Source organism: Erythrolamprus reginae, chromosome 5 (genome assembly GCF_031021105.1).
Source record: "Erythrolamprus reginae isolate rEryReg1 chromosome 5, rEryReg1.hap1, whole genome shotgun sequence".
Classification (NCBI taxonomy): domain Eukaryota; kingdom Metazoa; phylum Chordata; class Lepidosauria; order Squamata; family Dipsadidae; genus Erythrolamprus; species Erythrolamprus reginae.
Genome location: NC_091954.1, coordinates 65,239,085 through 65,263,439, shown reverse-complemented (window position 1 = coordinate 65,263,439; position 24,355 = coordinate 65,239,085). Strand labels below are relative to the sequence as shown.

The following is a 24,355-nucleotide window of genomic DNA, read 5'->3' as shown; positions in this document are numbered from 1 at the left end:
ATAAATAAATAAATGAAATTGCATCATTTTTATTCTATGTACAGAAATGTAAAAAAAAAAAGATAATCCCTTCATGGATTACTGCCTTGTCGTGGCAAAGGGGCTTGAACAGCACAATGAAGCTATGCCAGGGATGGCGAACCTAAGGCATGGATGCCACAGGTGGCACATGGAGCCATATCTGCTGACACACGAGCCGTTGCCCTAGCTCAGCACCATCATGCATGTGTGTGCCAGCCAGCTGATTTTTTGGCTCACACAGAGGCTCTGGGAGAGTGTTTTTGGCTTCCAGAGAGCCTCCAGGGGATGGGGGAAGAGTGTTTTTACCTTCCTCCAGTTCCAGGGAAGACCTTGGAGCCTGGGAGGGCAAAACATGAGGCTACTGGGCCCAGCAGAAGTTGGGAACAGGCGTTTTCTGTCCTCCAGAAGGCCTCCGGGGGCAGGGGAAGCTGTTTTCGCCCTCCCAATGCATTGCATTATGGGTGTGGGCACTCGTGCGTGCACAACAGCAGATGATAACACTTTTTCGGCACCCAAGGAAAAAAAGGTTCGCCATCACTGAGATATGACAAAATGTGATCCACTGGAAAAAGAAATGGCAACCCGAATGCCATGAAAACCCCAGGGACAGTACCAAAAGGCAAAACTATGATGCTGGAAGATAAGCCCCTCAGGTGTCCCATAAGCTACTGGAGAAGAGCCGAGCAGGGGTGGGTTACTACCAGTATGCCCTGGAGCTCCATTCCGGTAGTGACCCATGGATTGTCCAATTTGCACGTGACCGTTCCAGTGTGGTCTTCACCGGTCTGTCGTGTTGTGCCATCTTTTTAAAAAAACAAATTGCTTTATTTTGCTTCCTGCTCATGTGTGGAAGTAAAATTATGTGGGGCACGTGCGCAATTTCAGCAAGCGCGGAAGTAAAAATTTGCCAAAATCATGCACGCCCACACATCCCCTCGTGAGATTTCAGTGCTTTTTTGCTTCTAGCGCATGCTACAATCCTCAAAATGACAGAATGAGCTCAGTTCGAATCCAAGGCAAACCATTCAATATCACAGTCGTCCAAGTCTATGCCCCAACCACTGGTGCTGAAGAGATGAAATTGACCTAGTTCTATGAAGTCCTACAGCACCTTATAGAATTAACACCAAAATATGATATCCTTATCATCATGGGGGACTAGAATGTTAAAGTAGGAAGCCAACGGATAACTGGAATTACAGGTAAGTTTGGCTTTGGAATACAAAATGAAACAGGGCACGGGCTGATAGAATTTTGTCAAGAGAATATGATAGCCATAGCAAACACTCTTTCCCAACAACTCAAGAGACTCCATAGATGAACATCACCAGGTGGTGAATACAGAAATCAGATTGACTATGTGCTCTGCAGCCAAAGATAGAGAGGTTTTATACAGTCAGTAAAAACAAGATGGCTTCTTCATTTGTTTATAACTGTTCATTGTTTATGTGAACACAAACAGAATCATCATTCTGTTTTAAGTAAGAATATATCTAAATTCAAGGCTGTCGGGATACAAAATTGAAGTAAACTAAAAAAATAGAGATTCCCCTCTTTATCATAGCTCAAAGTAGGTATTTCAAGCAGCTACTCTTTTATCTTTGAAATTCTATTCCTCTAGAAAAATCAACAGAAAAGTCAGGTGAAGAAATGTCATTTAAAAAAAGTTATTTCTAATAATTGAGACTAATATTTTGCCCCTTTTATTCATTTTTCCACATAAATTACACAAACACTTTAGAAAATGATTACACAAAAGGGAAACCTTCTTATAAGTGCATAACTTAAAAACAAACCAAAGAATGCATCTCAGAAACTCACTAAAATATTTCCTTTTGATAAATTGGCTGTGGGTACCGTCTCATTTTAAATATAAATGATGCATAGTTTTAAAAAGTAATTTTTTAAAAAACCCTATATATTTTAGATATTTTGTATCTTCTTGGAATTTGCTGTAAGAAGTGCTTAAATTAATCACAAGCTTTTTCTCAATACAATAAAAAGAAAACTGTGAAATTATACTGGTCAAAAAATGGAAAGAGAAGGATGTTCTGTTTGGTTCACACCCCCTCTTCTGTGGAGCTGACTTCTTGAGCAAAAGTAAATAAAATATTGAACAATATCATCAGCCATACCAAAATAATCTATCAAGTAAAACTGCATTACCCCTGCAAAATGCCACAGATGCCTCAGAGTTATTAAAATATAAGTTGATCAATGCAGAGTCTGTGGGTAGCTGTGAAACTGATTTCAGCCGCCACGCAAGAGTTTATGAGGCAAGCTTTGCATTTCTCAGTCACTCTAGTGTCAACATTCCTTCAGCAGAACAAAAACGAAATAAATCCAGAAAAACCCAAAGAGTTCATCTTGGAAAAGACAAAAGCAAAAGGAGGGAGCTTTTATTTAATTGTAAAATCTAAATGTCTTTTAAGAAAAGGGCTCCAGCAGGAAGGAGATGCAGTTGTTGTTAAAAAAAAAGTTCTTATTCTTCATTCAGATTTCAACTGTGGGTTTTCTTGAAATGATCAACCTGCAATACTTACATGGGAGAACTATTCCTGTGTTGTCAGCAAATAAAATGATATAGCATTGTTTTCTTGAAAATGGCTCAAAGGAAGAATCTTGGGTTGTTTTCTCTCCGAAAGAGTTTTCAAATGTTCTAATATCACCCTTTTCAAGAAGGTGGTGATACGGCAGTGATGGTGATGACGATGAAGAAAGAAGGAAAGTGTTGCCTTTTATTAGAACACTCCACTAGACCGGCACTTTATGACCTTTCAGAGCCTTGGCTAGCAAGGGGACACTGTCTGGTTGCCGCCACTGGCTCACTCAGAGGTAACCGTGTCTTCTATGGATGATGCTGAATAAGGCCAGCCACTCTGTAATGCAAGAGTCCGTGTATAGGCAAAGTGAAGATTTCACTCACAGGAAGAGGCCACAGATGTAACGCTGGTGATCTTGGAAGTGTCATCTGACCATGGCTGAAGGTTCTGGAGGGCAAAGAGGGAGGAGTTGTGAACACAGATGGGGTCTGCTTGGATGGGCTGATTGATGGTTTTCTGGAAGGCCTCTTGCTGGAGCTGCATGAGGATGCGGTTGGCTTGCTGCCGCTCTGCTTCCCGTTCTTCTGCAGTTTGCCGCCTAAGAGAAATGCACGGGGTATGTCATGTTTCATCAGGATAACAGATGCCCCTTACTTGTCAAAGTTGACTCCCACTCCCTTTCACCACAACATCTTCCCATCTTTTGGAACATTTTTACACTCAAGGATTTTCCCCCCTTTCCATTATAGCCAAAATGAAGTGTCACATTTAAGGCAGCCTGCTTCCCAGATATATTAAATAACTGGGCATGGAGAATCCATGACCAGTCAAAGGGAACATTTAAAAGCCCTTCTCTGAAACCATCTAAATCAAGGACCATCCTAGTGACAGCCAATATATTAACTGTGTATTGTCTGAAGCAGCACATTCTGTCCTACTACCTACTATCCATCCATTTAATGTCATTCGGTTGATGCTAGATTTTAGAATTATGAAGGGTCAGCTGGATGTGTGTGTGATGGTGTGTATCTGATTATTCTGTCCGTACACAATTTATGTGAGTAGAAAATGTAAAAAACAAGCTAGAGATTCTAAACATTGCTCCATCCACTGAATATTTTACTTCATATCCATAAAAAGAATACCTCGTTTTAAAACTGTACCCCAATTACACAGAACAAACACTTCAAATCCTTTGAAAATGTATACACCATTCATAGCAACTAAGAGTATCTAAAATTGTGTCATAATCAGAAGAATTAAAGATTGAAAGAACAAATAAAAACAGATAAATAACAATATTTGTGACTCAGGGTTGAACTGTGGTGCTCTGGGTGCTCTCTGGGCTTGGTTGTTTGCTTGAAAACATTTCATTACCCAAGCAGATAACATCATGATGATGTTACCTAGTTTGGTAATGAAAGTCTGCAACAAAACAATCAAGTTCAGAGAGCGTCAAAAAACCCACAGGGTCCATTATAAACTAAAGTTGGTGCAACTCAATTCACAATAATTTGTCTCATGCCACAAATTTGGTTCCCAAAGAGATACATAACACCTTTCAACTTTTTTTGCTCCAAATAACATCTCTTAATTCTATTTTATTTGAGGACTATGGAAATAATCAAAAGGAGCAAAGGAATCCACAAGAATGTACTGGGGGGGGGGGAGAGAAGAAGGGACCAAGAAAAGAAATTGAGAGGTAGAAAAATAAAGGGGTTTACAAGAAAACTGTCAGAATAGAAGACATATGAAAGGTGTTAGCAGTCCTGTTTCCAGTTCTGTAACTTAGTGCTATGATCTGGCACATGTCAGATCCTTTTTTCTATCAGAAGGATGAAGTTTCTTTTAAGACAAGTTAGAAATTATTTGCATTCATCTCTCTCTCTTCTTTCTTTCATAATCACTTTATCCTAAAACTGATTCATAAGGAACTGATTATGGATTTTAGAAATTATCTCTTAAGCAGCAGTGAAAAGGAAGCTTTCAGGCTCTTTGGAGCTACTGTCATCAGATGCAGCAAGTATTCTGCTTTGACAAGCTTACATTAAAACGGTGGTATTTTAAAATAAATGCTACAATACTCTTAACTGCATTAAAAAAAAGAAATTCAGAAAAATATTATAGATTACCTGTTTATAGTGATTATATGGCATCAAATTGTTGTTGACTCTTAGTGACCATATAGATTCTTAAAAATAAATACATTTGATATGTTATTTCAATATCTGAAAAGTTGACCAAATTTTATAAATTTACTGTTTCTATCTGAAATACTTTTGAGATTTGGGGCAAGAATGCCAAATCTCAAAAGATTTCTGATGAGAATGCTAATATCAGGAAAGATTTGACTTTTTTCTCTTTTTCAGTTATCACCATAGGTTGAAACCACCCTTACTCCCCAATTTCCATAAAACATTTTTGATTTGACTTTGACGTAGAAATTTGAGAAGTAAATCAGCATGTCTACTTCTCCCAACATGCTGAGCTATGCCAGAAACCAGCAACCTGGCACCTATATTATGTAGCCAACATAAGCTAAAGCCAACAAGCTAACTAATAAGACATTCTTAGAAGAGCATTCCACTGTTCAAAATCCCCCAAATGTTAATATTTCCAAGAATCTATACCTTTTTTTAAAAAAGTCATTCTTATTGGAATTAGGAGGAGACTGATTTACTGTCCATCAACTATTAATTTCTTCTTTTCTTTACTTGGTAATAAACTGTTTTGGAAATCATTCTGGAATGAAACTCTAGGAGATTCCTTTTTATTATCTTTATTGATATTGATCTCCTTCCATTGCTGCAGTTCACAAACCATCATCATAATATAAAACAATTTCTGCCTGGGATATTGATTTAGTTTGATTCCATTGGATCTGGGAAGATTATTGAAACAATTATAAAAAAAGAGAGTAGTAAAATGTAGTGCACAATGCAGGTTTAACTCCTTAAAGCACAGGAAAATTATTAACTTTAAAACTGCAATACTTTTCAAGAAGAGTGGAGATGGGAAAGAAATGGTATTTCTCTCTTTAAAAGTGATTTATGACCAGTTTTCACACTTACCACCACTGTAAGCATCCTCATGATGTCATGTGATTACAATTTGGCACATGGCAACTGGCATCTATTTATGACAATTGTACTATCCTGATATGAACATCATCTATGACTTTCCTAGCTGGCTTTCAACAAGCAAAGTCAATGGGGGAAGCCAGATTTGCTACCAACTACTGCATATATAATCTGCAGTGATTGGCTTGCTAATTGTGGCAAAAAGGGTCATAAAATGGGGTGCAATTCACTTACCAAATTCTTTGCTTAGCAATGGGCATTTTGGGCTCAACAGTGGTTGTAAGTCAAGGACCACCAAGTTTACTTCTCTGAGAATGATTTATGTTTAAATCTAAACTGTGCCCTTTTTGCACACAAAAAATGCCCTATTAACATCAATGCATTTTACAAGAGATTACACCTAATAGGAAATACCCCAAAATATGCAAGGCCTAGATACAAACAGCTTTAATATTGCATTTAGATCAATATGATTTCAAGGCAGAAGTGGGCTGCTAAGATGGAACGGTGACATGTGCCTGCCCCCATGGCTCTGAATGCTAGCAGAGTCCAGCGCGTTTTGCGCGCGGAAGCAAAAAACCGCGCCAGAACATAGGCACACCTGCACAGCTGCAGTAGCAGAGTTGCCAAAACACAGGCACACCTGCACAGCTGCTGTAGCAGAGTTGCCAAAACACAGGCACACCTGCACAGCTGCAGTAGCAGAGTTGCACTGGACTCCGCCAGCACTCAGAGCCATGGGGGCGAGCACACGTCACCGTTCCACCTTAGCAGCCCACCTCTGTATATAACCTGATTTTATGAATTCATTGTGGCTTAACTGTTACTAAGTCATGACCAACATTTCTGTACTAACAGTAGACCCATCAATTGCCTATTAAAAATATTTCAGATCTCATTGGCAGATTTGAAATTACAACCATGAATAGCGCTCTTCTCTGAGAGCAACTGAGTTAATGTTACCCAAAAGCAATAGCATTTAGACTCATATACCACTTCACAGTGCCTTTTTCATCCTATCTGGTGCTTTCTGATTATTTGGGACTACTGTTCTCAGCATTTGCAATGACTGAGAAGGATGGGAAGCTTAATTCAATATTTCTTGAAGAGGAAGTTTAGAACAAATAGTTTAAATGTGTGTTAATTTTCATATAAATCAATTGTTTTAAATTAAGCCCTTTGTATATGTTGTGTGTCTACAAACGCGTTGTGTGAAGGTCTGTGTGTGTACTGGGAGAAGGATTCTACCACTAACAAAAAAAGTGCATGAATAAAAAATATCATTTTCTTTCCACTACAAATTCACTCCTGATGCATATTTAATATTGTTTTGACTCAGAGAAATGTAACCAGGCCTCTTCTGTTGCTGTTTAGCTGTGTTTGTAATTAGTGAACACAGATTTATTAATTTCAGTATGGAATATTTTTCTCAGTTAGCCAAGTTGTTCACTTGGCAGAGAAAAGCAGTAATTTGTTAAAGAACAAAAAAATAAAGCCCAGGCTTGGGGGGGGGGGGGGAGCAGGAGGGAAAGAATAAAGTAAGCACCGTGTCCCACCTCAATTTGTTTCAAGACTGCAAATAGAAAGCAGCTTAGTTAAAGCTCTTCAGCCAGACCTTCACTGCCTTAATTGCAAATATGCAAATTTAAGTAAAGCTTTCCTGGCACTGAGAAGGAATGTCTCCTGGGAGAAGTTCCATCCAGACTGCACTGGGACCTTGGAAACATTGTTAAAAAAAGAAATATTTGCTTCTGAGTACAGTCCAGCATATATTAATTACAAAACGAATGAAATCCTGAGATCAATCTACTCTGAAATAAACCCTGGTGCATTAGAATACAGGAAGTTCTCACTTAGTTGTCAAAATTGGCACCAGCAGCTCTGTTGCTAATCTGCGGCTGCTGAACTGCAGCTGCTAAAACAAAAATGTTATGACCTTACTTCCCATTCAGTTATTAAGTGAGTCACCATAGTCTGTAAGCAAAACATCATGTAATCATGACTTATGGTATTATTTTCGCACTTTCCATTAATTCTGCTTGACGCAAGCCGATTGGGAAGCACACAAATAGAAATCATGTGATGATGGATTCGGTAATGGTCCTTAATGCATGCCAGCTACAATATGCCTGAATACCGTGTTTCCCTGAAAATAAGACAGCATCTTATATTAATTTTTGCTCTCAAAGATGTGCTACGTCTTATTTTCAGGGGATGTCTTATTTTTTCCCCAGTGAATTGTATCCTGCAGCAAAAACTTGTATCCTGCAGCAAAAACGCATCCAAACACGCAGCCGCATGTTGGATGCATGTTGGATGTATTTTGAATCTGATTGATGTACTGTTTAGGGATGCAATTTATGGACAGCAGTGTTATATATGTTCTGTTTGGGAATGCTGTGAAACGAAACGTCTCCTACGTCTTACTTTCGGGGGATGCCTTATATTAGGCAATTCTATGAAATCTCTCCTATGTCTTACTTTCGGGGGTGACTTATTTTGGGGAAAACAGGGTAGTAGTGCTACAACTATAGGATGCTGCAAAGTCAAATATGCAAAGATTGATCGTAAATCTGACTTTTTAATACTTCAAATGGTTGCTAAATAGGGCAATTATAAGTGAGAACCATCTGTATTGGACTGATGAGACCCAGCTTCATGGCCCCACTAGACCAATGAGGTCACTGGGTAACTTGGGCCAATCACTCTTTCCCAATGCAACCTGTCTCAATAAGTTATTATTTTAAAGACAAAATTAGTATTTTTTTTTATTTTTTATTAACATATAAAACAACAATACAGTTTAGAAAGCATGACATAAAAATAGGGGGGAGAGAGAAAACATTAAAAAACAATACAAACCTACAGGTAAAAAAGAAAAGATAGAAAGAAAAGAAAAAGGAGAAAAGAGAAAACGGTTACATACACACATACACACTGTTATTTTATTTGTTTACATTTCTGATAATTCGGAAAGCAAGCTATATATATTACTTAATCTAAACAATCTAAAGACAAAATTAGTAGTGCTGCACTTTGAACTCCTCTGTTAACCATAAGCCTTTTCAGGTTTTGCATTGATGGGTAGGGCTCATTCTTAAAAGGAGGCTCATAAGTATCAGAAAAGCTTGGGGCATCCATTTTATCTTTTAAAATCATCACAAACCCACAAACTGCAGGGAAAGGAACCAAACATTCTATAAAACTTTGCAGCGATAGAAGGCGAGCTCTGGATCACATTTGGGTGAGCTGTCTCTGGATTAAACTTGTGGTATGTCTGATATCTTTATAAGATAAACAGGCTATTTGAGATTTTTTTTTTTTTAAATGATCAAGGAAATATGGAAGCAGGATTATTTTTCTTACTATTTGTTGCAATTAAGTGCAGAGTCTGCTTGCTTTGCACTTTATTTACCTAGTTCTCACAATAGCAGTATTTTATCATCTACCTTATTGCAGAACCTGTCAGTGACAAGAGGAGGAGACTGTATGCAGCCAAACTGACTAAGACTAGGCTGGGTTTCCTTGCTCCTAGCCCAACACCTTAATCGCTGCATCAGACTGATTGTCCAAGTTGATATGAAAAGAACTCCTCCTCTGAAATCTACACAGCAGTCATTTGTTTGGGTGGGTGGTTATTAATCTATTTGGAAGACTCTCTTGTGGCCCATTCTGGATGGCTCACAATAATAATAAAAACCAAATATGGTACAACCTGGTGCCTAGCCAGCAATACCCAGTCCATTGAACAGAACAATCTTCAGGCTCCAATCTTACCTTATCCAATGCCTTGGGGAACAGTCAACCCTTTACATTTTTCTGGAAAGACAAAAGGGTGAGGGATGCAAAGTCTTAAGGGAAAAGTATTCCACAAGACAAGGGACAGGGGGTAAGAGCTGCAGTGGCGCAATGGCTAGAATGCAGTACTATAGGCTATTCCTGCTGACTGCCGGCTGCTTGAAATTTGGCAGTTCGACAGTTTGAGGTTCACTGGCTCAAGGTTGACTCAGCCTTCCATCCTGCCAAGGTCAGTAAAATGAGGATCCAGATTGTTGGAGGCAATATGCTGAGTCTGAAAAATGTTTAGAGAGGGCTATAAAACCCTGTGAAATGATATATAAATCTAAGTGCTATTGCTATTGCTTCCAAAGAGCCACTAGATGGCACCATATAAGGGAACCAACTTGGAATATGCCCATCCTAAATAGACTGATGGATCTCACAGATACTTCACAAAGAGGCAATCCCACAAATAACACGCTGTCATGTAATGTTGAGCCCCATTTTGAATTGTAAACTGAAAAGAAAGAGGGAGGGAGTAGCTGTTCATTTAAAAGCAGCATCATTGGGGCAAACCAAGAGGTGTCTAATCCTACACATGCAGTGTTAAATAAGTGTTATTCAACAACTGTAAAGACAGCACAATCCACAATTCAGTGTAGCTATTTCTGCAATAATAATTCTGTCTTTCATATAGAACAATCCATTGACAAAAGTAAATGTATAAACAGAGCTCAACTAATGCATTCCTGCAGATTCCCATTCTTTGTCTCTGGCAGAGCTGGACTGATTATTTAAACCAGCTATATCCATGTCTTTCTTTGCAATAATTTTCCTGCCATTCTTTTATCTTGGTTGTGTATAATTTAGGCCTTGCTGGTGGCAAGTGTGCAAAATAAGTTATTTTTTCTTGCCAGCTTTCAGAAAGGTTAAGTCCTTGGCTTTTTGGATGATTCTGTATGGCAACATACTAGTATGACTGGTATTTAGCGAAGTCAAGAAGGTTGGTGACATCCTAACACATAAAGCCTGATGGAGCTTTCATAGGTAAAGACTATTTCATAACCTTTTTCATTTCAAAAACAAACTTCCAAGGCCTACCAATTATATCCCCTTTCTCCAACCTGGGTGTTGGAAAATTCCCAAAACTCTCAAAAGTAAATATGCTATTTGGAGAATTCTGGGATCTGAAACCCACATATAAGGCAAGCAATAGATTCTTGGGCTGGGGGAAAAAAATGCCTCTGGGGCCTGAATATGTGACCTATTTAAAGTGTTATGAAAAGGCACACTTCAACACCAATTTCTAAAATTGAGATATAAAACCTTTTGAGACTACAAAACTCAATATCAATTCTGCCCTCAATCTCTATTTACAATAATTAATTTAATTGTTTTTACTCCATCAGTTTATACTCCCTTTGCCTATTTTCCCAACAGCAGTCCAATGGAGACAGTTGGAATGACGGGCAATAAATGGCACAAAGTCATCCAGCGAGCTTTCATGCCTGGGGTCAGACACAAGCCTGGGCCTCTTCTTACTTTTAACACCTTTTCTGGCGCTTTTACAATATGAATTTCTCTCTATATATAATTTAAGCTAATTATTATGTTACACATGCTTATTTAGAAATAGGTGTTACTTACTCAGAGGGGCTTATTCCTATGTACATTGGCATAGGATTGGCGCCTTAATAGCATTTTCAGGACACATTCATAGTTTAAGACAGCTTATAGTGAAATTACAGATGGACACTTCAAATAAAAAAACCAGAAATATATTTTTCATTCATGTTTAAATGCCAATAACACATATGCCCTATTTATAATGTTTTATTGCTCTTACAAAAATGAATAATGTACCCAGAGAGAGAGAGAGGATTCAAAATGTTCTAATTATTAATAAGTCTGCTAACTAAAAAGGGCCCAAGAAGTGTAGCTCCAGATATCCTATGAGACACTGATTAATAGAAAACTTTAACATGCTGTATTTCAAATAGAATTATAGCATCTGGGACCATGAATTCTTCCAATGATCAATTATGGGCATAAATTATGGGCATAAAAGAGGAGATACTCTAATATCAACTACTAAATATTTAAACATCTACCGGTATTTAAATATCCTCACTTTTAGACAAACCATCAACTCTCCTTTATACTTCACATTCTTCATTATTCTTTTGGCTGCCTTCCAGCAAAAAGGCTGGAATGTGCATAGGACATGACTGAGCTGTGAAAGTTGAATGTCTTTCCCCAAACTACCATTATGTAGAAAAACTTCCAATACAGCAGGAAGCAGTATTCTTGCACTGATTACTACATAGCAAAGGTTCTGTTAAAAAAATATATGTAAGGGAAGGTACTTGTTCTAAAATGATATACTGTTGGTATATGATACCAGAACCAGGATGTAATAAAGATAATTCTGGTTTGTAGGGAAAACGTGAAAACATGAAAAGTTATTTTAACATGCATAATAGAATTTTGGGTACAAATACATACAATAATGCAAAGAATTTTAAAGATTAATATATAGGAAACCTGGTGGGTTTTTTTTGCTGGGACTTGAAGAAACTCCTGGAAAATTGTTTACTTGATATATGGTAACAGAAAGACTATGTACAAAGACAGAAAGATTCTGGCATACTCATAACAGAGCAATGATTGGTAAAGATGACAAAACTTGCAAAAATACAATAATGACTTGTTTGATTAGGAAGAAGATAAATACATTAATTAGCAACTGGAAACATTTAAGGACTTTCTGCTAAAAATGAAAAAAATGAACTGATGATTTATGGATTTGATAATTAAAAAGGGGAAAATATGGGAAGGGAATTATGCGGCAACTATAAAGAGGAAGGATAGATGAAAAAAATTGTAATTGCTATAAAGTAAATTGGAAGCCAAACCTTGATGTGTTTTTTCCTTTCCTTTCCTCTCCTCTCCGCTATTTATGTCTTGTATTTATTCACTTGCTCTGCTTTCTTTATTCTTTTTCTTTTCATTTATATTGTACCTTGATTTTTATTAGTGTATAAAATCTCTTAATAAAGATAAAAAGATGTTTTAATTTGGAATGCATTTGCAAATAGAACATATATTTTAAAATGGACTGGGTGTCTTTATTTTAATTTGGTTATAGGTTTTTAAAAAAAGATTTTCTTTGTTAATATTTGTATCCCTAGAGCAGGAGTAGGCAAAATTGGCTCTTCTATGACATGTGGGCTTTAACTCCCAGAATTCCTGAACTAGCATGATTGGCTCAGGAATGCTGGGAGTTGAGTCTACATCACAGAGGAGCCAACGTTGCCTACCCCTGCCCTAGGCTATTGGTAACCATTTTCATTGACAATATGATTACAAGCTTTACATTAATATGTTAGTGTATAATGTTACTGTTAGTGTTGTGTTGTTAGTAAAGTCAGTGTTACTAGCATTACACACATAATGGCTTGCTATATATAGTCTTCAACTTATGACCACAATTGAGCCCAAAATTTATGTTGCTAACTAAGAATTCTTTAAAGTGAGTTTTACCCAATTTGTTACGTTAATCAGTGCTATTAAGTTAGCCCCTTGGTTGTTAAGTGAATCTAGTTTCCCTCCTTGTCTTTGCTTGTCAGAAGGTTGCAAAAGGTAATCGACCCCCGGGACTCTTTAACCGCCATAAATGTGAGTGAATGTAAACCAGGTGACCATGAGGATGCTGCAATGATCGTAAGTGAGAAAAAATAACATAAATCTCTTTCTTAGTGCTGTTGAAACTTTGAGCAATCACTAGGCAAACTGATATAAGGTCAATGAATACTTGTGTTCAGGATGTTATTATTTTATTTTTTTATTGAACTTCAATATCACTAGTCCCCTCCCCATCCATATCCCTATTCTGAGAAAGTGCTTCATGTTTGTGGACCTTTTTCCCCAAAGGTAAAACTGTTTATTTTCCATCCTAATAACTATAGACTCCTTATGTGTAGTGATGGGCGAACCCAACGGTGTTCGGGTTCGGCAAGTTCGGATGAACTTCACACAAAATTCGGTCGAACCTGAACCCGAACGGTTCGTGGCACCAAAGCTCTGCCCCTGGAATCTCTTCGTGGGAGGGATTCCCCAGCTCCTTCAAAGGGAGGTCTTTTCATGTAAATGTTTTGTTTTATTTTTACGAAAAAGAACGCCGCAACGGCGCTGCAAGCAAAGGGAGGTCCTTTTACGTGAAAATTAAAACTTGGAATCCAGGAAGTGATCACTTTGGCGTCCTTAGCAACCTGCTGGTATATGTGACATCAAAGCTCTGCTCCCGGAATCTCTTCGTGGGATTCCCCAGCTCCTTTTGTGCCTCCCTCCCAGCCTCCCGACCGGCTGACAGCTCCCCAGTGTTTGCCTTCCTCCGCCACCACCGGCGCCCAGCTCTTCCTCCTCTTCTCAGCAGATGACAGCCGGGCGGTGGCTTTCGGGGGGTTCGGCACGAACGCTGAACTAAATCACGAATTTTACAAAAAAATTGGCTTCGGGTCCAGCATGCTGAACACCACAAAATTCGGTATGGACCCAAATTGTGCGGGTTCGGTTCGCCCAACACTACTTATGTGGATGCAAGGACCAAAATTTTCAGGATTGTAAAAAGTCAGAACTGAGTTATATACTGTATGTCTATAATGGCATGTAACTTCATTGTGAAATGATTATCTCCTTCTTACACTGAGAAAAGACCAAGTGTGCTGCCTATATTACCTCCTTAAGTCCAGATAAAGACAAACCATCTATTTAAAAAAACTAGATAGGAGAACAGCTTGTTTGCCTTCCCAAACTGTAGTCATTTTCAAGCAGGATGTTAATATCTGGCTTCATGGTAGATGTCTGGAAGACTTTTTATAACAAAACCACTAGGAACTTTATGAATTTCAAGGCTATATATTTATGATAGCATACATGGACAATCTAGTTCAGAGGTCTTCAAATTTGGCAACTTTAAGACTTGTGGACTTCAATTCCCAGAATTCCCAAGCGAGCATAGCATAGTCTTAAAGTTGCCAGGTTTGAAGACCTCGGATCTAGTTCATCAGATTACATTAAAAATTATTGAAACTGCAAAACAAAATTGTCCTTGACTTATTCTTTCAAGGGATCTATGTAGGAAGCAGCTTTAATAAAGATTAGCTCCTAGGTGTCTCTAGCTCAGAGGTGTCAAACTTGCAGGCCAGATGCGTCATGTGCCGGCCAGCCCCACCCCCATTTTTGCAAAGGGAGCAGAGATGGCTTCCTACCAGTTCTGATTGGTTTTACAGAAGCATTAATAACTTGGCGGCCTGGGTCACTGGAACCGGCAGTGACCCAGGCCTGCCACTCCCGTAAACTGGTTCTCCTGGGGCACCATTTTGTTTTTTGCCTCTGTGCATAGTTTTTTTAGTACTGGACATGCGCACACATGCGGCATATCCCTGAGCAAAGTGGCAGTAGCAGAATCCGGAACCCACCCCACGAAGGGGGAAGACTTATCCGATATTTTAAAGATAACGTTTCTAGAAATAGAGAACACTTATGGGTTAAGCCACTTCTAGCCACCTCCCTCCAATATGTTGCTGAGTCATAGGATAGCAAAGGAAATGGCCTGGATTCTGCTGTGAGTGATGGCAGCCCCTCCCCTTTTATTCTGCTCGTAAGAGGGGTGAAAAGTCACCCAGAAAGAGAGATGGTACATATAGCATGACTTCGGAAATTGAATGCATCAGACCTCACCATGCAAAAGTTTTCCTTGGTTTGTTTCTCCTGTAGCTCTAGCAACGGAAACTGTCATTCCACAACAAACTAGGCTGTTTTCATTTTGAATGGCAACTCACAGGAACCAGCCAGCCCCTCCTCACCATTTTCAGTCCATCAGCCAATAAATCAAGACTCAGCTTTAACCAATCAGTTTTCAAATCATCTGTTCCAAGCTTAAAATAGATCAGAAAAATTGCTGGCTTCCAAAGCAAAAACAAATGGGAGACAGCCGCTAATATATGCTGATTGAAATATTTTCCATCACAACAAAAGTCACATGATGGACAGGAAGTCCTGTACGTGTATCTCAATGGTTAAAAAAGATGGACTCCATTCCCAACTGTGTTGTCTAGGAATTCTAGGAGTTTATATCTTACCCATCTACTGGTCATGTTTTTGGGGAAGAGGGCGTAAGTAAGACACAGAGATTTCTTATTTAAGCATTAGAATAACTTTGACTAATCAGAGATCTCAAAGCAAAGATGCTCCTTTACCCAGAAATAAGAAAGTGCTACCTTGAAATGGATAACGTACATTAATAGGAGAAGAAGCAGCTGAATCGGGTAAATGTTAGTAAAAATGTCTATATATCACACTTTCAAAAAGGTATGAACACTTAGTGATATATATATGAAATTAAATAAATATTAAATACCAGATTGGGTAGTAGGATCAATAGTCAAATTTTAAGAAAATCTGAATTCTGTATAATTCTCAATCCCTCTGACATTAAAACTGCACACCATTCATCAATTTCCCTCTAGATATACCAAAATTGCAAAACACATATTTACCATGAGCTCCACTACTCTTTGTAAGATTTGGAGGGACTGTTTTGGGGAAGGCCTCCTACAAAGAACTACAAAAGAACAGGAACCCAAATTCTTTGATTCCTGGATCAACTTTGGGGCCTAACTTCTTCCACAAATGACTGGATATACAGTGTTCCCTCGATTTCCGCTGGGGATGCGTTCCGATACCGCCCGCGAAAGTCGAATTTCCGCGAAGTAGAGATGCGGAAGTAAATACACTATTTTTGGCTATGAACAGTATCACAAGCCTTCCCTTAACACTTTAAACCCCTAAACTGCACTTTCTCATTCCCTTAGCAACCATTTAGATTATTACTCACCATGTTTATTTATTAAAGTTTACTTAAAAAAATATTTATTAAGGGCGGACGAAAGTTTGGCGATGACGTATGATGTCATCGGGTGGGAAAAACCGTGGTATAGGGAAACAAACAGTAAAGTATTTTTTAATTAATATTTTTGAAAAACCGTGGTATAGCCGTTCCGCGAAGTTCAAACCCGCAAAAATCGAGGGACCACTGTATACCCAGTTGATCCTTGGGGCATGCTTCACATTTGGCAGACCAGATCTAATCCTGCTCACCCCAGGAAATCACCATTACTCCTTATCAACTCTCACTGAGAAGGGTTTTTTTTGGGAGGGGGGGAAGAAACCTACTGGAGGTTTGTAGAGCATCTGGTCTTGATGGCCCAGGAGGTGACCTAGTCCAGTGGGTGTAAAAAACATGTTTCAGCACAGCAACAGCTCACTTGCTTGGTGTGCTTACCTCCATTTTGTTCTCCGGTTCTGGAACCAGGTCTTGACTTGGGCATCAGTCATTTTCAGAGCCTTGGCTAAAGCCGCCCTCTCGGCTGAGGCCAGGTACTTCTGTCGGTGGAACCGCTTTTCCAGTTCACAGATCTGCAGACGGGTGAAGGAGGTGCGTGGTTTCTTCTTCTTGGGGGGCGTCCGGTTCTGGTAGGGGTGACCTATACGGCGTGTTACAGTGAACGGTGAGAGGGCCACTGGAGGGGGAGACAGGACGGGCGGGAAGGGGGCAAAGAAGCAAGCGGTGACATGATCAGGAAGGACTCCACAGAGGAGCGGCAGAGGAGAGACAGAAAGACATACACCAAGAGTCAAACAGAGAAGTAGGAAGGCACAGAGAAGGCTTGGTCACAGGGCTCGCAATCTCCTCCTTGCTTTTCCAAGCACAAATCTGTTTTGGAACCCACCAATATTTCCTTATTCATGAGCTGCATGTTCCCAGGTGGGTACCAGTATGGAGACACCAGACTCTCTGCAAGAAGCGAGCTCTGTGGCAGAGGAGCACATGAAGGGTATATACGAAGCGGCCAGGGGACAGAAATGGGGAGGAGAGAAATCCTCGTTTGGAACACCAAATCTACCTTGCAAGCTAGGAGCAGGGAGATCAAAACTGTACATGTATAGCCCAATCATTCCAATGTTATCTGGGAGAAAGTACGTAAAAATAAAGCTTCCGACTTCTGCAGCTTGAATAAGAGCATTACTGAATTGCTGTTATTTAAGACTTTGGAACAAAAGAGACCTTGAAACCCTTCCCTATTAAAAAAAATCCAAATTTGGGGTTCTATTTCACCCCACTTTTTATTGTTTTGACAATCTATTTAAATTATTATTATTATTCCTATCCATAGTAGTTACGTAATTATCAAAGTGCACTTTCATTTTTATGTGCTGTTATTTTGTTGAAGATCGTTTTTACTGAAGTCCATAACCCCGGGTAAAGTTTAAACACTCAGAAAAATTGACAGGAGTTAACACTTAAAATAAACCTAATTAAACAGGCAGTTCTTTCTGAAGTTTGAGCTATTCTCTCTGGATAAAAAGATGTGTATTATATATCCTGTAAATTAAAATACCCCTCATATGAACGAAAATGGCTTTTTAAATATTGGAATTATGTTGAAGTAAATATGTATTTTGCTGACACCAATGCTAAAGAGGAGTCCAGTTTGTTCAGAATTAAGAACTGAATGGAACTGACTCTTCATGTTACATAACTCAACTTGTAATTACAGTGGACACAATTGTTTGCAAATGTAAACTGGAATACATCTCTCTATCAACATCTGCTTTTGATATTTGATTTATTCATAAATGTCCATGCAATTTCCAATTGAAATAATGCTTATGGGAATATACATTTTACTACTTTCTTTATAACCTTAAATATATTTGCCTTCCAACCTAACTCACTTGAAAACATTCCCAAGAAATGTCAAGCGTAAATCATAAAACTAAGGAAAATGTTTTAACTCATAAAGTTAAGAAAAAGCTTTTTAATGGAATTAGGAAGTGAAAGGAGCAGCATAGGAATGCTTTCCAAGAATTATTCTAGACAAAATTGCTCTGAGTTACTCTGACAAACTTTGGAATTCCTTCATTTAGGGCTTTAATTTTAAATCTAGGAAATATGACTTGTTATACATTTTGTAGCATTGTTGGACTGAAACTATCAAAATAATTGTCCACTACAATTGTTTTAGTTAGATAGCTTTTGATAATGATTCTGTACATGAGGGAATTATTTTTACACTATTGGGTTCTTTGGGCCTTAAATAAATCCCACCCTGCAATTAAAGAAAGCTCCTTTTAAATTTCTCTAAAAAATATATTTCATTTGTGACAGCTGTAACGAACAACCTATTTTCCAAACCTTCCTAGCTTAAGTAGATGCTTACAGTTCTATTACCAGACTTCAAAATCACCACCAACAGCAACAAAAAGACATCGGATTTAAGACTCTCTTGCAGGGATTTTATTTTGGTCCTCGTATTTTGTCTAATGGGAGGTGGGGGTGTTATCTACCTATACCCTTTCCCCCTCTCTCTAAGGCGGAGTATTTGCTGGAAAGATACTAATCTGATGCCAGAGAGGCATAGAAAAATTTAGCTGGAAACTGGGGAAGAAATGCCCCTGAATCTCGGCAGAAGGGCGGCATAGAAATCAAATGAAATGAATGAATGAATGAATGAATGAATAAATAAAATAAAATACAAAGAACGAAGGCGACAATGGTGTTTAAAATAGAATATCACTGCAATCTATCGCTAACTCTCCTAGATACCCGATTTTGTTTTTATCTCGTTCAGTGGCAGCAAATAATCCCAAAACTGAAAAATGGCGGGATTTTTGTTGTTGTTAATTTACCAGCCACATCCCGTTCTCTCACCTGAGATCCCTCTCTGAGCTTGCCTGATCTGGGTCCTGTGCTCGCCGTAGAAAGTTCAGCAGTTTCCCGAACCGAACAAGGCACGGAGGAAAAAATCTTACGTACCTTGTTCGGCGGTGCCGGGGCTGATCTTTTATTTTATTTTTTGCCACAAATCGCCCTAGCACCTCATCTCAGCCACAGGCCAATCAATAGGGCTCGCATTTCCTCAGTAGAGGCCCTCGGCAGAAGGGGCGGCGAGGGAAAAAAGGCCAAGGTTAGGCCTGTTAGCAAGAACGCTGTCTCTTCTTTCCGAAAAACGAATTGAGACTCGGGACCAAAAAAAATTCTCTTATATATAAAATTATATAAAGCCCGACCAGGACGGGCCGGAGGAGTAGGGATTCGTTCCGAACTTAAAACGAACCGGCCTCATTTGCGGCAGGATGGAGGCCCAGGCGACAGGTTTTTTGTTTTTTTTCGGGCGGCGAGGCCTTCAGCCGCGTCTGAGCCCTTGCGAGGTGGAAATTTCGAAAGAACCACCTCCAATTCGGCCTTGCTAGTAGTTGGCTATGGTGCCGATGTAATCCAGTAGGCCTGGAGATACCCCCCACCTACCCACCCCAGTCCGGCGACGGCCAGGCAAACTGGGTCGTCGCGTCTTCGAATTAAGCTGCTTCAGACATTGCCCGCGTTGCCAAAAAAAACCCCGCCGGTTTCCCTTCTCCTCAGCTTTCCGCGGCCGTTTATGATTTCTCTCCGCCATTCAAGTCAAAGCAAATAACTCCCATAGACACTGAGGCGTGGCGGGCAATTCAAAACGAGCCGATTACAGGCCTTTTTTTTTTCTCCCGGACCTGGGCGCGTCCCAGCGGAGGCCTATAACAACCGAAAGGGAAATTTCCCTCCTTCCTGGGCCGCGTCTAGTCCGACATTTGCTTCCCTTGTTCAGTGGCAACGACTCCCGGTCGGATATACAATTGCAAGCCGGGAGTTACTGCCATTGAACGCCCTCGGGGCTCCCTTCGGAGCAGAGCGTCAAGGAGCAAAGGTCTGCCGCCGCCGCCGCCACAGCCTCGATCTGCTGGTCCGTCTTGCCGGGGACACCGCAGCCACCATAACTCTAACCTGCATGTCATAATCTCCCCACCCCGGCTGGGAGCCAGGTAAAAGGCCAGCTCTAGGGGCTGGATGTGGTCTCCCGAAGTGACAGATAAGGGGAGCCTTTATTGATGAAGGTCGGGGGCTCGGCTGCTTAAATTAAAATTGAAATATAACGACCGTTGTTGTTTGTGGCATCCTGGTTGGAGGGAGGGGAGGGAGGAGCGTCAATTCGGAAAGAGCGCCGGATTGCTAAAATTTATCTTACATAAAAACATAGAATATTGACGGCAGAAAAAGACCTGAGGGTCCATCTAGTCTGCCCTTATATTATTTCCTGTATTTTATTTTAGGATATATGTTTATCCTATTTTAGGATATATGTTTATTCAGTTACTGTGGATTTACCAACCACGTCTGCTGGAAGTTTGTTCCAAGCATCTCTTACTCTTTCAGTAAAATAATATTTCCTCACGTTGCTTCTGATCTTTCCCCAAGTAACCTCAGATTGTGCCCTCTTGTTCTTGTGTTCACTGGACTATTAAATACACTTCCGTCCTGACCCTTATTTAACCCTTTAACATATTTAAATGTTTCGATCATGCTCCCCCCCCCCCTTTCCCTTCTGTCCTCCAGACTGCCATCTTCCAGTGGATCTGCCATTAAAAGACGAATTGACATTTTCCCTCGCTTCTCCCCCTTTCCTGCCTTTTATAAGGCACTACTGTATATCGAATAATGTAGGTGCCAATTTACGGGTCATATATGTCCCATTTCCTCTAGGAAAAGACGGACCTGGCCGGAGGGAGGAAAACGGCATAGGGTTTCTTGGACCATTTCCCGGCACCCTCTCTTTCAGCGCTACCGGTATTAATCTCTTTTCTGTACCGACTGTCTGAAAGATACATTTCTTTTTAAATGTGTATTTTTTCCCGTATTCCCAAGTTCCATTATTTATAACCGTAATTGTGAGGGATGCACACAATTACGCAGAATAAACCCGATCAGGGAATAATATGTAGACAGAGGCATTCTTGGTTCAATTTACGATTTCTAAGTTTTGGAATTCTAATTATGGTATGTTATTTTTAAAACCTAATTATTTTCCAACTTGGATTATGCGTGCTAAGAAAAGTTGGTGAATTGTGTGTATGAAATCGTTTGATAACTACGTTTCTCTGTGTACATAAGTGTGTGCATATTCACATTCACATGACCATACAGAGAAATAATGATGTTGTCGAGGTTAGTGATTATTATAGGGTTATTATAATATTTATTATAGTTTAGATTCTAGCCATATCTGTAATGTTCCTAAGAGATGTTGTTACCGTTGGACACGTTTTAGGAAGGGAATTGAGATGGGCAAAGTACACTGCTCAAAAAATAAAGCGAACACGCAAAGAACACATCCTAGATCTGAATGAATGAAATATTCTCATTGAACACTTTGTTCTGCACAAAGTTGAATGTGCTGACAACAAAATGAAATTGATTGTCAATAAGTGTTGCCTCCTAAGTGGGCAGTTTGATCACAGATGTTTGATTTACTTGGAGTTATATTCTGTTGTTTAAGTGTTCCTTTTATTTATTTTTTGAGCAGTATATAATATATTCGAGAACGCAGTATAGAAAATTGGAAAAGAATTTACGTCGGGGGCAACACGGTTTAATTTTGAGCCCTTCGGGATTGGGCGGCCTAACAAATCAAATAAATAAATTTAAAATGTTGAAATGACGTGCTTGACCCAAGGAAGTAAAACTGGATGTTTAAACGTTTCTAAGAGTCGCATAAAGGCTAGGCAACCAGACTGTTATTATTTGCCCGCGGATTTGAGCTTTCTGGGAGAAGTGGTAAGAGTTGCAGAAAGATAATACGGTATCTCTTCCGTAGAAGCTTTAATCGATGTGAAGCCTCGTGCTAGTTACGCTATAAAATATCTTCAATTGAATAAGGACAATCAAGTCGCCTTGAAAAGCATTAGGAAACGCTTGTTACTTGGGTGTTTAGCCTTCTGAATTTCTGGCAGGGCTGCTCTTTTCGGGCCCTACATCTAAAGCAGTGTTTCCCAACCTTGGCAACTTGAAGATATCTGGACTTTAACTCCCAGAATTCCCCAGCCAGTGAATGCTGGCTGGGGAATTCTGGGAGTTGAAGTCCAAATATCTTCAAGTTACCAAGGTTGGGAAACACTGGTCTAAGGCACGTCCGTCAACGCTGTTTATCATCTATCACCCCAATCGATTCAATTAAAGCAAGCTGCAAATCGAAGGCGAGCGCGGCCGGGATTCTCTCGCTGGAGGGCAGGAGAGGGAGCCCGTCCAGCCCACCAGGCTTGCGGACGGAGGCAGGAGCGGGGAGACGGCGGGGGAGACCAGCGCTTGGGCAGGAGCCCCGGAGAGCATCTCGCAACTCACCCGTGAAGCGGTCCTTGGTGTAGCGCCTGTTGCTCTCCATCCAGGGGAAGGTCAGGCCCGTCAGATTGTTCATGGTGGGCACGGCCGTGGGGAGCGGCTGGGGGACCCCGCCGGCCATGGGTCGGTGCGCCGGCACCCGGATCACGCCGCCGCCTCCGGCCGCGTTGAGGTTAGCTCCGTTCATGGCCCCGACGTTGAGGTTGTAGGAGCCCGCCAGCGAAGCCATGCTGCAGGCGCCGCCGTTGCCGTAGCCCCCGGCGGAGGAGGACCCTCCACCGCCGGGGCCCGGGCCGTAGTGGCCGCTCATGGGGTTGTAGGCGCTGCTCACCACGCATCCTCCCAGGCCGTAGTCCGCCGCGTCCTGGAGCCGCGCGTTGGAGATCATGCAGCTGCCTTGGTCCGGGTTGTTGAGGATCTGGTCGATGCCGAAGCTAATGGGCTCGGCGTGGCTCGGGTGGAGGTGGTGCGCCCCTAAGTGATCCATGCTGGGCCGGGAGCCCCTCCAAAGAGGGTGACTTCCCCCCCTCCTCCTCCGCCACCGCCACCTCCTCCTCCCGATTCAGCGCGCTGGAGATTTTTAAAAAATACGCGCAGCTTTTCTTGGTCTCGCTTCACTTGCTCCCGAAGAGGTGGGGAGGGGGGGGGGAAGAGGAAAAAAAAGACGGCCGGAAGCGGAGGAAGGAAAAGCGGGGAGAGGAGGAGGAGGAGGAGAGGAGGGGGGAACCGTGCGCGCCCGTGGGCTCCCTCTCTCGCCTCTTTCCCAGGGCATCAATCACCTTGGCCCGAAGTTGGCGCTGCTAGGCCCGGCTCCCCCATTGGCGGAACCACCGAGAAGCGAGGAGGGAGAAAAAGAGACCGAGGAAGCTTCTTCCCCCAGCAAAAAAAAAAAAAAAAAAAATTCCAACCCGGGAGCCCGGCAGTAGTAGCAAAGCGTCCGACCACGCGCGGGTGGAACAGCGAAACTGCAACTGCTCTCCGTTCTAATTCCCCGCGGAAACTGTTGCCTCTGCAGCTTTGGCTCCGTTGGTTTTGTGCCTTTGAGCGCCACGTGTGTTCAGTCCTATTTTTGAAAAAAAAAACAAACCACGAGAATTCTTTCGCTGCAGCTGTTGTCTTGTATCTTCCCTCTTACTTTCAACCTTTCCTTTTCCCTTTCACTTTCTCTTCCCTTTTTCTCCTCCGACCCACACTGATAGAAACATAGAAGATTGATGGCAGAAAAAGACCCGATGGTCCATCTAGTCCAGTATTTCCCAACCGTGGCAACTTGAAGATATTTGGACTTCAACTCCCAGAATTCCCCAGCCAGCGAATTTTTCTTTTAGGATGGATATATGTTTATTCCAGGCATGTTACTGTGCATTTACCAACCACGTCTGCTGGAAGTTTGTTCCAAGCATCTACGACTCTTTCAGTAAAATAATATTTTCTCGCGTTGCTTCTGATCTTTTCCCCAACTAAGCTCAGATTGTGCCCCCTTGTTCTTGTGTTCACTTTCCTATTAAAAAACACTTCTCTCCTGAACCTTATTTAACCCTTTAACATATTTAAATGTTTTGATCCAACCCCCCCCCCTCCCCTGATTAGGGAGAATCCTGAAGTCTAAAAGATTACAATCACCGTCCCTGAACTTAATTTGGACTAGAACCGTTTAGCGT

At 40.8% G+C, this 24,355-nt stretch overlaps 1 protein-coding gene across 2 annotated transcripts; it reads right to left on the bottom strand.

Annotated features, from left to right (window-relative positions):
- Window positions 1-1,703: 1,703 nt before the first annotated feature.
- TLX1 (T cell leukemia homeobox 1) lies at window positions 1,704-23,595 on the bottom strand. Of its 2 annotated transcripts, none has more exons than XM_070754019.1 (3): window positions 22,698-23,595; window positions 16,770-16,971; window positions 1,704-3,162 (listed from the first exon to the last, which is right to left on the bottom strand). In XM_070754019.1, exons 1-3 carry the CDS (start codon window positions 23,179-23,181, stop codon window positions 2,940-2,942), a joined length of 909 nt encoding a protein of 302 aa, XP_070610120.1. In that variant the 5' UTR covers window positions 23,182-23,595; the 3' UTR covers window positions 1,704-2,939. The 2 variants fall into 2 exon arrangements, with proteins under 2 accessions (XP_070610120.1, XP_070610118.1); XM_070754017.1 differs by having other exon boundaries at window positions 16,770-17,007; window positions 22,698-23,459.
- Between the last annotated feature and the right edge of the window lie 760 nt (window positions 23,596-24,355).